At 42.7% G+C, this 15,500-nt stretch overlaps 1 protein-coding gene across 3 annotated transcripts in view; it reads left to right on the forward strand.

Moving 5' to 3' along the window:
• Nucleotides 1-15,500, forward strand: part of GMEB1 (glucocorticoid modulatory element binding protein 1) — a 45,764-nt gene extending 30,264 nt beyond the window's left edge. For all 3 annotated transcript variants that reach the window (XM_075553199.1, XM_075553194.1, XM_075553202.1), the window contains exons 6-10: nucleotides 842-999; nucleotides 2,581-2,712; nucleotides 3,191-3,328; nucleotides 6,005-6,127; nucleotides 13,174-15,500. In XM_075553199.1, coding sequence (XP_075409314.1) covers nucleotides 842-999; nucleotides 2,581-2,712; nucleotides 3,191-3,328; nucleotides 6,005-6,127; nucleotides 13,174-13,874 — 1,252 coding nt within the window. In that variant the 3' untranslated portion in view covers nucleotides 13,875-15,500. The remainder of the gene's footprint in view (nucleotides 1-841; nucleotides 1,000-2,580; nucleotides 2,713-3,190; nucleotides 3,329-6,004; nucleotides 6,128-13,173) is intronic.

Consider the following 15,500-nt stretch of genomic DNA (forward strand, 5'->3'; position numbering starts at 1 on the left):
CATCTGTACATTCTTTGCCCTCATCATTTTCAAATATTTACATATTTTTATCATCAGAGACACATAAGTATTTTTAAAATTATCTTTTAGATAATTTGTGTACAGAACAAAATGGAGAAGATCCATAGCTGTCGTTTTCTTTGTTCTTGGTCTGTTGAAGAAATAACATGCCTAAAAAATCTTTAGTGAAAGTTAAGTGATATTATAATACATAGTTTCACACCCTTAAAATACCCCATGGTTTTGCTCATGAGCTATAATAGCAATGTCTATGGATACTGGTAGGACACTTTCTAGTGAGCTAAGTAAAATCATCTTGCTTTCTATAGGAGAGCTGTATGTATTTATTTTAAGGGAAAGCAATTTGCTAGAGCTTTATAGCTCTGAAAGTAGCAATAAATCTTACTGATCTAGGAATAGTACTAATACATCAGAAGCAGATAAAATTTTTTGAATTTCCTTGGTTCTTCTTAGTTTTACTCTGATGTGAGTCTTTATTCTTTTAACCCAAGGTCTTTTGGGTTTGGTATCATTGCGGTTCTGTGGGGAAACTTGGCTATTGTTAGTAGTATTACCTACACGGTAGCAATGACAGGAAAGAGGAGCGGACTCGTAATAAGTAGACTAGGAAGAGGAGAGTGGCACTGGTAAACGTGGGCAAGACCAATGAAAATTTTATAGCCCCAATTAGAATCTTTGCAGCCTAATGACTTTTAATACTATCGGGTTTCACTCATCTATAGAGTAGATTCAGGAATGTTGTCTCAGTTTATCTCTGAGGCCTAGTTTTCTTTAGATGGAATGCATGCTGAACTAGTACTTCTTGTTTCCCTTTGCACAGGAAAATGATGGACTCCGGACAGATTGATTTCTACCAGCATGACAAGGTTTGCTCCAACACCTGCAGAAGCACCAAATTTGATCTTCTGATCAGCAGCGCAAGAGCTCCGGTGCCAGGACAGCAGACAAGTGTGGTGCAGACACCCACTTCGGCTGATGGTAGGGGGTAGGAAACCACCTGAAAACACGCTGTACTTTTCAGCAGCCTTTTCTCATCATACTTGCTTTTGTTCCTTAATTTTAATGCTGGGGGTGTTGGTGTGCTTTGTTGTCAGGTAAGCTTAGGTGGAATTCTGTCCTTTGGGAACAGACTTCTTGTTTTCTCCCAAGTGGGCCAGATCTCTTCCTTCCTTCTTGCTTCCATGTGCTGTGTGCACTAGACAGGTGACTCAGTGGTTCCAATGATTATTCAGCTGTTTCACTTCCATGCCTTTGGGCTTATGTGGGTTAAACTTAATACAGGCTTGAAAACCCTTTACTAGTGGTCAAGTCAGGAAAGCGGATTAGAATGATGAAAGGTTCTCAACTGCTGACGTACAGCCATGTCTCATCAGCTGAAAGAAACTCAAGAGACCAGACTGTAAAGGATCAAAGGCGTTTGCCTGGAAGGTCTAGTCTCCAAAATTGAGGCTTCCTTAGCAAAGAATGGTAGGATGAGCAGACACTTAACTTTAGTATTGTTGAGCTTGAGGCTAGGGTTTCTGACACCCAGAAAACAAGTTCCCCATGTGAGGTCATTATTAAGGACTGAGTTAATCCAGCTGGAAATGGCCCAGCTGGACAGAATGTGTCTCAACTACTGCCAAAAGATTTATAAACGTGTCTGACAGATTCTCAGGAATGCTGGAGGATGTCAAAGGTGACAGAAGTATTGTTCTAAAAGTTACCTTTTAGTGTTCTTTAATAGCAAACCATAATATCATGTGAGTAATCACTAGGTGAATAAAAGCCAAATCTTTTGAAAGTATATGTTTTCAGGAAAGTATAAAATATCTAGCAATTTGAATTTTTGGTTAATTGACTCACAAAAAGTGAAAAATGAAGATATTATTGTGTCTCTTTTTGTTTGGCCCAACTCCTTTACTTGATTATTGATATTACTGATGCTTGTTCGAGTGCTGATATCTTCCATGTGTACAGTTCTCACTTCTCATATATATTCACAGTCCTATTTATATTTGGATCAGTTTGGGTTTTCTCAATTCTTTTTTATAGAAAAGATTCTTTTCCTCTGTGAATCTGTTACCTGATTTTTATTTCATTTTATCATTTGGTCTCATTTCTTGCTTTCTCTTACGTAGACTGGTAATAAGTTTTACCAGCTTCAGGCATCCTAGATGCTTAGGATCGAATGTGTTTATGATAGACTCTTGACTGAGCACTGACTGTGCTTTTCATTTACCCTTATCCCAGGGCCTTTCCCCGCTCACCTACCTGGGACAGGTAGCCTGGCCGTCATGCCCACCTTCGTGTTTTTCTAGAGTGAACCTACCTGCTCAGGAAGCAATTGCCCTTGGTGATTTTTTTTTAACGTTCATTTTCTATTCAGAGTAAGAAGAAAAGATCTCCGTTGCAAGACAGCTCTCTTTAGAAAAGCCAATCACCTTGCTTACCTAAGGCTCTATATTTAAAGTCTGCACCTCTAGACAATGGCAGGAGTTCAGTGGCTGTGATTCTGAGGTAGAAGATAGCTATGGTTTTTTATAAAATTCACTGGCTTCATGTCTTGAATTCTTATAGGCAGCATCACACAGATTGCCATCTCAGAGGAGAGCATGGAAGAGGCAGGGCTGGAGTGGAACTCAGCTCTCACTGCTGCTGTCACCATGGCCACGGAGGAGGGCATGAAGAAAGACTCGGAGGAGATCTCAGGTACGTTCCTGTGGGGCTCAGACAGGTCCATCCTCAGTCCCTCTTGGGGAAAGTTTTTGACCCTAACCATCAGCATGCTTATAGGCTTAAAAAACTGCTTAATATAAACAAAACAAAACAAAAACTGCTTAATTATATTTTTAGTTCTCTTCGTATAAATTAATATGCATGGTAACTACAAACAAAAGTCATAGCTACTTATTTTCATCCATGCAATCACTCCGCAAAGGCTCGTTTTGCACATGAGGAAACGGGACTTCAGAAAGTTTCAGCAACTTGCCTGAGATAGTCACATAATTCGGTCAGAGCTGAATTCACCTGTGTGACTCCCTAGTCCATACCTTTTATCCTACTGTTTTGCCAAGAAACGACCCCAAAGAAAATCCATTGGATGGAAATCCCTTAACTTCATAAAGATTGGGCCTGTGGACCTGTGATGCATTCTTTGTCTACTCTGTCTTGTTCCTCCTTGTGCCAGAGGACACTTTGATGTTCTGGAAAGGAATAGCTGACGTAGGACTGATGGAAGAGGTCGTCTGCAATATACAAAAGGAAATAGAGGAGCTACTCAGGGGAGTTCAGCAGCGGCTCATCCAGGCACCATTCCAGGTGACAGGTAACTGAATGAATCTCAACAACATGGTCAGTCACTGAACATTCACTGCTCGGGTCAGGTCCTTCTAGCCTCATGACAACTTGGACGTGACGTTATTATTAATCTCCTTTTACAGATAAGGAAATTAAGGTTCATAAAAGTGAAGGCTCATACGCATATTGAAAAATTGGAATGATTCACTTGTGTTCGAGTATTTTGCTGTTCTATGAGTGACAGGCCTTCAGAACTGTTGTGCACTCTTATAGCTGCCTTTGGATACTTGAAGGATACTTGCTGCTGCAAAGGATGTGAAAGGATGTTCTAATCATCTGATATAAATTGAGTTATGAGGAGACCACATCATGGCCATAAACTGTACACTTCCGCAGCTATCTCTCTTTTTAACTTATAAGAACGCCGGCTTTCTTGCTAGGTGCCATCCAGTGGGGTCAACTCACAGCGACCTTAAGCGTAACAGAATGAAACACTGCCTGGTCTCGCACCATCCTCACCACTGTTTAGTTGGAGCCCATTGTTGCAGCCACGGTGTCAGTCCATTTTGCTGAGGGCCTTCCTCTCTTTCACTGTCCCTTTACTTCACCGAGCATGATGTCCTTCTCCTGGGACTGTTCTCTCCTGATAACATGACCAAAGTACGCCAACCTTGCCTCTAAGGAGCATTTTGGCTGTACTTCTCCCAAGACATCTGTTTGTTCTTTTGGAAGTCCATGGTACTTTCCGTATTCTTTGCCAGAACCGTAGCTCAAATGCATCAGTTCTCCTTTGGTCTTCTTTATTCAGTGTCCAACTTTGACATGCATACAAGGCAATTGAAGACAGTAGACTAGTAAGAGGGTTCTTTGGGCAGACACCTGAATTGATGAACTAGCCAAGTAACAAGCTGGAAGCAGGAACATTCTAGCCAGAGGGAACAGAGATCCTCAAGTGGGAATAAGCCTAGTGGGTCCCAGGAATTATATTCTGGTGCAGACACAGTAGACTAAGCTATGGGGAAAGCGATAAGTGACCGGAAGAAGGGATGGTACCCAGGAGCCTTGGCTATAATTTTAGGCTTTACTGTAAGCTGTCATAGTGATTATGAACAAAGGGAGTCGGGTAATCAGATTTTTTTTTTTTTTTTCAGATTTATATTTTTCAAAGATCACTTTGGTTTCTGTATGGAGAGTAGACTATCTGTGAGCAAGAGTGGAAACAGACTAATCACAAACGTCTGGGAGGAATTAGTTCAGATGGTGGTGTCATTGATTGGCATGGTAGTGGTAGGGGTAGGAAGAAAGGATCATTTTGAATCTGGAACTAAGAATCTTACCACAGTAGATGTAAGGCAAAAGTGAAAGAAGGAAACCCAGGCAGCTTGTGCATTTTTACCTGAGAAGTGAATGATGATCCCATTAACGGAAATACAGGCCACTGGTAGAGGAACAGGTTTAGAGGGGAAATCAAAGTTGTTTTTTTACTTGTTAAATTAAGATGCCTATGAGGCCTTCAAAGGAGTCCTGGTGATGCTGTTGGTAAGTGTTGAATGGCCAACTGCAAGGTCAGCCTTTCGAACCCACCAGCTGCTCCTCAGGAGAAAGATGAGGGTGACTGCTCCCATAAAGATTTTCAGCCTCAAGGAGCAGATCCCAAGAGCTCAAGTAGTAAGCAAATGTTTTGAGAATGATGATGGCAACAAATGTACAAATGTGCTTGACACAATGGATGTGTATATGGATTGTGATAAGAGTTGTATGAGCCCCCAATAAAATGATTTAAAAAAAATAAGATTTACAGCCTCAGAAACCATATACAGGGCTTTTGGTCCCTTTGACTAGGTCAGCGGTCCTCATCCTATGGGTCACAATCCCTTTGGGAGTTGAAGGACCCTTTCACAGGGGTCGCCCAATTAATAACTGTAGCAAAATTATATTTATGAAGTAGTTACGAAAATAATGTGATGGTTGGGGGTCACCATAACATGAGGAACTGTATGAAAGGGTCGTAGCATGAGGAAGGTTCAGAACCACTGCTCTAGATTATCCTACTGTTGCTGTACCACAGTTAATCCCTGAACCCCATGAGGCTTATTCCTGCTTCAAGATCTTTGTTCTCTCAGATATTGTGGAATGCAGTAAATAAGTCAGGGCTGGAGATATGCATAGGGGAGCTGTCGGTATTTAAAACCATGGAACTCTGAAAGAGAATATAGATAGAGAAGTGGTCTCAATTTAAAAAGTCATGACAGCAAGTATTGATAATGTACATAAAGGAGGACAGAGAAACAATAATATTGCATGTTCTACCCTACATTTCTTGAAGCATATTATTAATCACATTTGTTTCAGATGAGAAAACTGCAGAATAAAATGACGTGATACATCTTTATTAAAAACAAAAAATAGGCAAAATTGGGGGAGGGAGGAAGAAAATGAACAGCCGATGTTAAGGGCTCAAGTCGATGGCAAATGTTTTGAGAATGACGATGGCAACAAATGTACAAATGTGCTTGACACAATGGATGGATGTATGGATTGTGATAAGAATTGTATGAGCTCCCAATAAAATGATTTTTAAAAATAGGCAAAATTAAGAGAGTCCCCTAATTTCTGGGCTGTTTCATATTTATAAGCAACATGGCAGGCAGTGGATGGAATGTTTCTGTTTTAACTCAACAGGCGTGTCTTTTGTTTCAAATAGATGCTGCTGTGCTCAACAATGTAGCACACACATTTGGCCTAATGGACACCATCAAAAAGGTTCTGGACAACCGGAGGAGCCAAGTGGAACAGGGAGAAGAGCAGTTTCTCTACACTCTGACAGGTGTGTGTAACTGAGTACTTGGCTTAGATGTATTACTACCGATGATGACTGGGCTTTCTTCCTTTTTTCTTCAAAGTCGCATAGTATCAAATTTTGCAGAGCTTCAATCGCAGTAGAGTGGTGGGAAGGGAAGGAGCCCAAAGGTAAAAAGAAAGAAATCAGTATCTTTTTGGGGAATAAAAAGTCTGTTGGATTGTTCTATTAATCCAGCTACGAGGTTACAGAAGAATCAAACTGAACTTGGCTTTTGTCCTGTTTTGCATTGCTGGTCCCACTCCTGTTAGTGCATGTGAATTTATCACTGTCTCTATTATTTGTTTACATAGTGACTGCAAGAATAGGCTCAAATACAGCAACCTTTGTGAGACTGCCACCGAAATGGAGAGTGTTTTGTTTCCTTGTTCATAGGGTTATCAGCCAGAACTGACTATAGCACCTAACAACAACAGCAAAAAGTTATTGGTGTTAATCAGAAATTATGAAAACATGGATAATTTAACTTTATATCGAATATTTAGTTTGTGCTAGTCTCTAAACGAGGTTGTAGAAATACAAAATTGAATAAGAGACCTAGAAGCAAACACAGTCAATTTGGTGACAGAAACATGTCACAGGTATTGTGGGAGAATAAAAGGAGTGGTTCCTTACACTGAGCACCAATGATCAAGAGATCCTTTGGGAAGAGATAAGGCAAGAGAAACACTGAAAGAAGTAAGAGGTATAGCTTTCCTTTGCATAATATAGAATGTTACAGTCAGTCATGAAGCCAAAAGAAAGAGATATTTAGTAAAGAAGGATAATTTAGGTTATTTTAGATGCATTTAGGTTATTTAGATGCATTTTATACCTCGTTTATATTTTAAGCTGAATTACTGAATGCTTTCTGAGATACCGTGTCATTGATCCTCTAAGAGTTAAGAGTGTTGGGTGGCTAGTATCTCTGTTTTATGGGTGATCCACTAGAGCAGTGGTTCTCAACAGTAGAGATTCATAACAGTAACAAAATTAGTTATGAAGTAGCAATGAAAATAATGTTATGGTTAGGGAGGTCACCACAACCTGAGGAAGTGTATTAAAGGGTCACGACATTAGGAAAGTTGAGAACTACTGCACTAGAGGCTGAGAGAAGACAATCACTTGCTTAAGACTATATCACATGTGTGTATGGATTAAGTCAGGGGTCTTCAAAATTTTTACACGGGGGGCCAGTTCACTGTCCCTCAGACCCGTTGGAGGGCCGGACTACAGTTTAAAAAAAACTATGAACAAATTCCTATGCACACTGCACATATCTTATTTTGAAGTAAAAAAACAAATGAGGCAAAAACACCTGGCGGGTCGGATAAATGTCCTCGGCGGGCAACATGGGGCCCCCAGGCCGTAGTTTGAGGATGCCTGGATGAAGTGTTCTGCTTTTTCCACTGTTGTCAAGTTGGTTCCAACTCATAGCAGTACTGTGTACAACAGAATGAAACAATGCCTGGTCCTGCACCATCCTCACAATTGTTACTGTGTTTCAGCCTATTGCAGCCTCTGTGTCAGTCCATCTCCTTGAGGGCCTTCCTCCTGTTTATGGACCCTCGACTTTACCAAGCATGATGGATGTCCTTTTCGGGACCAGCCTTTCCTGATAGCATGTCCAGAGTACATGAGACACAGTCTCATCATCTTTGCTTCTAAGGAGCACTCTGACTGCACTTCCTTTAAACAGATTTCTATACGATTGTGGCAGTCCATGGTATTTTCCGCATTCTTCACCAACACCACAATTCAAATCTAGTAATTCTTCTCTGGTCTTCCACATGCAGATGAGACGCTTGGAAACACTTAGTGTACCTGGCTTAGTCCTCGGTGTTTCATCTTTGCTCTTTAACCCTTTAAGTAGATACTGTGCTGCAGATGTGTCCAGGATAACTGCTTCTTCCATGTTACTTGATTGTGGAGCCAAGTAAAACAAATTTTTTTCAGTTTCTGGAAAGACTTCATTTTTGGGGGTGGGGAGAGGGGGGCACGGCACTCAGTCCTTCTTGGCAGCGGCCTTCCTCATGGCGGCCAGCACGTTGCTCAGCTCCTCTCTCTTCCTCTTGGCCTGGATATGTGTGCCCACCCGCTTCTTGATGAACTTCATTGCCCGCTTGTCCTTGGAGACCTTGAGCAGCTCCATGGCCCTTCGCTCGTAGGGTGCGAAGCCGCACACCTCCCCAATCATGTCCCGCACGAACTTGGTGTGCTTGGTGAGGCACCCGCGGCTGTGCCTCGGCTGGCTCACATTCTTGGTCACCTTGCGGCCCTTGTCGAGGCCCGCGGCCATCGGGGAGCGCACAGCCATGGCTGCGACTCTTCCATGGCTGCCGCGGCGGACGGCAAAACAAAATGTTTGATGTCAATCTTTTTCCTCTGTATCATCATGTTACCTATTAGTTCAGTTGTGAGAATTTTTGTTTTCTTTGTATTCGGTTGTAATCTATACTGCAGCTATTATCTTTGATCAGTAAGTGCTTCAAATCCTCTTGGCTTTTAGCAAGATGGGTTGTGTCATCTGCATATTGAAGGCTTTTTTCACTACAACTCATTAATTTTTTCCCAAGTTACCATACGCAATACCTTATCTAGATAGTCCTCTAGAAGTATTCTGAGTTTTCTAAACTTTTACTAGTACCTGAGGTTTTCTGCTTCTGTAAAGATTTCCATTCTTGGAAACCCCATATAGAGTTGCATATAGAGTTGGATTAGAATTAACTTTATGGCTGTGGGGTTTTTTAAGCCTATATAATACAAGAGTGAACTTGTATGTATATAATTTTTTTTATTTTTATGCACTTTTAAACTATTTCTCGGGACTAAGACTAAGGTGAAATGATATTGATATTTTTATTTATTTATTTTTCAATGTTGTTTTTTTTAAAAACAATTTATTAGGGGCTCATACAACTCTTATCACGGTCCATACATATACATACATCAATTGTATAAAGCACATCTGTACATTCTTTGCCCTAATCATTTTCTTTTTTATTCCCTCTTTTCTTTTTTTACATTTTATTAGGGACTAGTACAACTCTTATCACAATCCATACATATACATACATCAATTGTATAAAGCACATCTGCACATTCCCTGCCCCAATCATTCTCCAAGCATTTGTTCTCCACTTAAGCCCTTTGCATCAGGTCCTCTTTTTTTTTTTCCCCTCGCTCCCCCCTCCCTCATGTGCCCTTGGTAATTTATACATCGTTATTTTGTCATATCTTGCCCTATCCGGAGTCTCCCTTCCCCGCCTTCTCCGCCGTCCCTCCCCCGATATTGATATTTTTAAATAGATTTTTGTGATTCCTAAGAAGATTACAGTATATTTCCAATTTGAGCATACCAACATTGAAGATTGTTATTTATAAGTCTTTGATTTAATTTTTTTAAGTTATAGATTTGATACTTTTAAAGTTCCTTTGATTACTAATGAAGATAGAAAAATTCAGTACTTTAACAGGTAATATTTTATAAATTTGAAGGTATTTTTTTATATGTATCTATTTTTTAAAATCATTTTATTGGGGGTTCGTACAATTCTTATCACTACCATACATACATCCATTGTGTCAAGTGCATATGTACATTTGTTGCCATGAAAAACATTTGCCTTCCACTTGTACCCTTAATATCAGCTGCTCGTTTTTCCCTTTCCTCTCCACTCCCCCCCTACATAATTCATAAATTGTTATTATTTTGTCATATGCTACACTGTCTGATGTCTCCCCCTACCCTCTTCTCTGTTGTCCATCCCCCAGGAAGGAGGGTAAACGTAGATTCTTGTAATCAGTTCCCCCTTTCTATCCCACATTCCCTCCACCCTCCAGTTATCGCTTCTCTCACCACTGGTCCTGGAGGAGTCATCTGCCCTGAATTCCCTGTTTTCAGGGAATCCTGTACCAATGTACATCCTCTGGTCTAGCCAGATTTGTAAGGTAGAATTGGGATCGTGATAGTGGGGGCCAGGAAGCATTTAACAACTAGAGGAAAGTTATATGTTTCTTCGTTGCTACCCTGCACCCTGACTGGCTCATCTCCTCCCCATAATCCTTCAGTAAGAGGGTGTCCGGTTGGCTGCAGATGGGCTTTGAGTCTCCACTCTGCACTCACATATTTACAATTATATGATATTTTCGTCCTTGATGCTTGATACCTGGTCCCTTCGATAGCTCGTGGTCACACAGGTTGGTGTGTTTCTTCCATATGGACTTTGTTGCTTCTGAACTAGATGGTCATTTGTTTATGTTTGAGCCTCCAAGACCCCAGACGCTATATCTTTTGATAGCTGGGCACCATCAGCTTTCTTCACCACATTTGCTTATGCACACGTTTGCTTCATTGATTGTATCCAGGAAGGTGGGCCCCCACTGATATGATTTTTAGTTTTTTGATGTCTGATAACTGGTCCCTTCTACACCTCGTCGTCAGACAGGCTGGTGTGCTTCTTCCATGTGGGCTTTGATGCTTCTCAGCTAGATGGCTGCTTGTTTATCTTTAATCCTTTAAGACCCCAGACGCTATATCTTTTGATAGCCAGGCACCATCAGCTTTCTTCACCACATTTGCTTATGTACACATTTTACTTCAGCAATCATGTTGGGAAGGTATGCATCCTGGAATTCCAATTTAATAGAACAACGTGTTCTTGCATTGAGTAAATGCTTGAGTGGAGGCCCAATGTCCATCTGCTGCCTTAATGCTAAGCCTATAAATATATGCACATAGATCTGTTTCCCCACACTCTTATATAAATATATTTACATATGTACATTCCACTCTTTAGACCTCTGTAAATACTCTGTCACCTAGTTCTTTCCTCTATTTCCTTACATTTTCCTCTTGTTCCACTATCATGCTCAGCCTTCATTTGGGTTTCAGTAATTTCTCTCGGTTACCTTGCCCTTGCTGAATCCCAACCAGGCTGCTCACACCCTCGCCACTGATTTTGGATCACTTGTTGCTCCCCTGTTCCTGGGTTGGTCAGCACCACCTCCTGACCCCTTCCTCCCCCTCTCCCGTGTCCCCCCCAGAACCATTGGTCCCTTTGTTTTCTCCTCCAGACTATTCATCCAGTCTATCTTATCTAGATCAATTTGTAGAGATAATAATATGCACCAAAAAATCAAGCCCCATAGTAAGATAGGCAATGGGTGAGAATACAGTGATGACAACAAAAAAGGAAACCAAATACCCATAGAAGAATAAATTAATTAAAAGAAAAAATTTAGAAAGAAATACTTGTAAATAGATCAAAGTCTGATTTTTTTTTTATCTCTAGGCGTGTCCTTCATTCAGGTCCCATGGGATACCATGCTTTGGCCCCAGAGTCTGTCCTTTGTATTCCCACAGGGGCTCCCTGCTCTGCTCCCACGGTTGCTCTGCCACACGCGTTTAGTGGTTTGCCTCGGTTACAGGGTCAGTCTGGGCCAGTCCCTACACTCAGTCTCCAGTGTTGTCCCCTTTAGGGCCCTGGGCCATCAAGGGATGGTGTGTCTTATAGTGGGATCAACCATAGTGTCTACTCTGTCCATTGGCTATTCAGAGTGGGGATATTGTCCTCCAGGCCTGATGGGCCAGGATTTGCTCCACTCTCTCTTCCTCCCCCTTCATTTGCTCCCATTTGCTCTGATCAGACATGGCCCTCTCCCCTAGCTGCAGCTTCAGTGCCATCCCCTCAAGTAAATTCCTCTGGGGTGCGGGACAGTTGTTCTTGTAGCTGGTATGGGGGCCGAGCCTTCAGGCCCCTCCACTGGCTCCACACTCCTTGCTGGCACACTGCATTCGTCTGGCACTAGCTTTATACCTGGTCCCTCTTTCCCTGTGGAGACACAAACAATACCCTCCCCTTGGGTGTGTCAGTGCCCTATTCCCCCATCACACATCTTCTTTTTTCCCTTTCCTCCCTTCACCCACTTTTTAGTTGGCTACCATATGTATCACTGGATTTGGTCCGGCGTATGTATCTATTTTTCATTCCAAGCAAGGAAGTGACAAAACAGTTTTTGCAAATGCTCTTTACCTATGTAGGGTTTCCAAGACTATAGCTCTGTACGGAAGCAGACAGCCTCGTCTTTCTCCCACAGAGCATCTGAGGGGTTTAAAACTCCAGCCTGGCAGTTAGCAGTCCAATGCCAACCCCACACCAGCACTAGGACTAATCAATAGAGAAGTTCCAAGTGTAGATATTATCTCACCAGTAGTCAGGAAAGATGAACTGGACTTTTAGGAAAAAGAGTGATAGGCTTATTATAGTGGAAAAATCACCTAGTTGGCCATCAGAAGACCTTTGACCTGGCCCTAGATCAGTGACCTTAAATAAATCACATGAGCTCTCTGCATCCCTGTTAAACTTAATGAGAACTCTAATACTTCCTTCACATCTGTAGTTCTTGGAGACTTCCTCTATAACGTTCTGTAGATATTTTTGGGTTGTAGGAGAAAAGCCATTTAAATCACCAGCAAAGAAGTGTTCCGGTCAGCACAGCAGAGTGGTCCTGCCTTGGGCAGTGTGGGAATCACTTTTCTGGAGTGGCCATTGTAGCTCCTCTTTAGGTCTAATGCAGTTCAAAAAGGACTGTACAAGATGTGCTTTACACAATAGATGTATGTAGTATGGATTGTGATAAGAGTTGTATGAGCCCCTAATAAAACGATTTTTACAAAAAGGGACTGTACAGATATTACTGACTTTCATCTTCTCAAAACCAACTGGATATTTATTTGATTTTCATTTGAATGACAGTTGACAAAATGCCAGAGTATCCTCCAGGGGTGAAGTATACTAGGATTGTAGCCTTAGAACGAGTCTAAACTGTTGCCCTGGCTGTGAGCTCACAAAGTGTCATTACTAGAAGGATGTGTGAAATCATCCGGCCTAATTTTCATTTCCAAAGCATGTATCTTGCTTCAGGCCACATAGTCAGTGGCAAAACCAGAGTAAATCCCTAGGTCTCCTGATTGCCGGCTCATGCTTCAGATTGTGCTTCCCTTCACACAAAGCCTGTCTTCTTCTCCCTAGACTTGGAACGCCAGTTGGAAGAGCAGAAGAAGCAAGCTCAGGATCACAGACTAAAATCGCAGACGGTTCAAAATGTGGTACTGATGCCTGTGAGCACTCCTAAACCTCCCAAAAGGCCCAGGCTACAGCGGCCAGCTTCCACCACCGTCCTGAGCCCTTCTCCTCCTGTCCAGCAGCCTCAGTTCACAGTCATCTCACCCATCACCATCACCCCAGTGGGTCAGTCATTTTCCATGGGTAATATTCCAATGGCCACCCTCAGCCAGGGTTCCAGCCCTGTGACTGTCCACACACTGCCTTCTGGCCCTCAGCTCTTTCGCTATGCCACAGTGGTCTCCTCTGCCAAGAGCAACTCACCAGACACAGTGACCATACACCCTTCGTCTAGCTTGGCACTGCTCAGTTCCACCGCCATGCAGGATGGTGGTACCCTGGGTAACATGGCCACCATGGTCAGCCCTGTGGAGCTGGTGGCCATGGAGTCGGGCCTGACCTCTGCAATCCAGGCTGTTGAAAGCACCTCGGAGGATGGGCAGACCATCATTGAGATTGACCCTGCCCCAGACCCAGAGGCTGAAGACAATGAGGGCAAAGCGGTCATCTTGGAGACAGAACTGAGGACTGAGGAGAAAGTTGTGGCTGAGATGGAAGAACACCAGCACCAAGTCCACAATGTGGAGATTGTGGTTTTGGAGGATTAACTGGGGATACTGGGGCCAGAAAATATGTTTTTGTTTGAAATTTTAATTATTTGTTTATTTTTATCATTGTCCCACTCATTTCCACATAGGATCGTACTTTTTTTTTAAACAAACAAAATCTTGTTGTAATTGAAAATGTTGGGTCCCTCCCACCCTACCCCCACCCCAACCCCCATTGAAAAATGGACAAAACAAACTGCCCTTCCAGAAGTTGAGCCTAAGTCATTCAATGTCCTCATCCTCTTAGCTGAAGAAAGCTGTTTTCTCTAGGGAAGGCATCAAGACCACCAGAAAGTCCTTTCCAGGCCAGTCTGTCTGTGTACGCATGTGGTTTTATTTTTGTAAAGGAGCAGTGACCAAACTCTGGAACACAGATTTGACACTGGAAGGCAACTCACTCACATGTGGATACATAAGGGTACTTTATTTTGTATCCTGAGAAGACCTCTCAGAGGCCAGTGCAAAACTCTGAAACAAAAGGAAGTTCATCTTCGCTTGGTGGGAAAGGTGGCATGTCCACAGCAGCTCACAACGGGAAGCGTTTGACAAGGAGGGGCCAGGTTGATGACCTGACTTCTCGGAGTACAGCTGATGGCTCTGAGGCCCTTGGAGGGTTACCACTGTGGGTCCCAGCTTTGAGGAGAAGCAGTTGATGAGGGACAGGGTGCTCATCTCTATGGAGCAGTAGCAGCAGTGACTTGAGGCTTTGCAGAAAAAGAAATATAGGGGTACCTCAGCTAGGGTTCACCTTGTGCCTCCATGCCACCACTCTTTGTCAACGTACCCTCCTAAGTTGGGTTCAGTCCATTCCTTTGCCAACTGCAAGATGAGTGAATTGTTCTTGTCTTGGACTGTGGCCGTTGGGAGGCTGGGGCTCCAGGGCCAGCCTGCGTGCACGATTCCAGGAGCACGGGAGTGCCTTGTCCAGACCAGCTGCTGTTTGGGGTGGGGTCCCTTTTGTGGCATTGGAACCCAGAGTAACCACCCATCTGGTGCTTCCTTCCGCATGTTCTGCCCTCCGTTCCCTGACTCTTCCTGGCATCTGCCTCCGGGATGCCACCCTGTCAGCTTTGGGGCTGATTTGGGAAACAATAACAGGTGCCTGCTTGGTTTCATCCCCTTTTAGAGTCATCTTCAGGCGGCTTTTCCCACAGATGTTTCTGTGAGCTCCTGAGTTCATCACAAACCTTAGGCCTGGCAGGGAAGGCTCAACACTCGCGGCCTTTCCCAAGTCACTGACCTAGATGTCTCCTCCTAAGTGAGCTGGACTCCATGGGGAAGAAGCGCTGTCCGCAACATTACATTATAGGAAATTTACCAGGAATGTCAATAATAATGTCTTTGGGGAGGGGGGTGGGTGATAATCTGTTTGTTTTGTTTTTAGTTGTTTGTATATTTAGAGCTGGGCCATTTCCGTGCTGTGATTCCCCCTCTGACCCTCTTCAGTGTTTGGGGCAAGAGTGGATCCTGGATTTTATTTCTTTGATTGCATTGTTTACTGCACTAGGGAAAATATAGGGAAACTGCAGACAACTTAAAAGAAGAATAGGTCAAGAAGAAAGCACATTCTTTAGGAGTGGGAGGATTTTTTAATTATTATTATTATTATTAAAAGTGAAACTTTGA

Source organism: Tenrec ecaudatus, chromosome 1, assembly GCF_050624435.1.
Source record: "Tenrec ecaudatus isolate mTenEca1 chromosome 1, mTenEca1.hap1, whole genome shotgun sequence".
Lineage (NCBI taxonomy): Eukaryota > Metazoa > Chordata > Mammalia > Afrosoricida > Tenrecidae > Tenrec > Tenrec ecaudatus.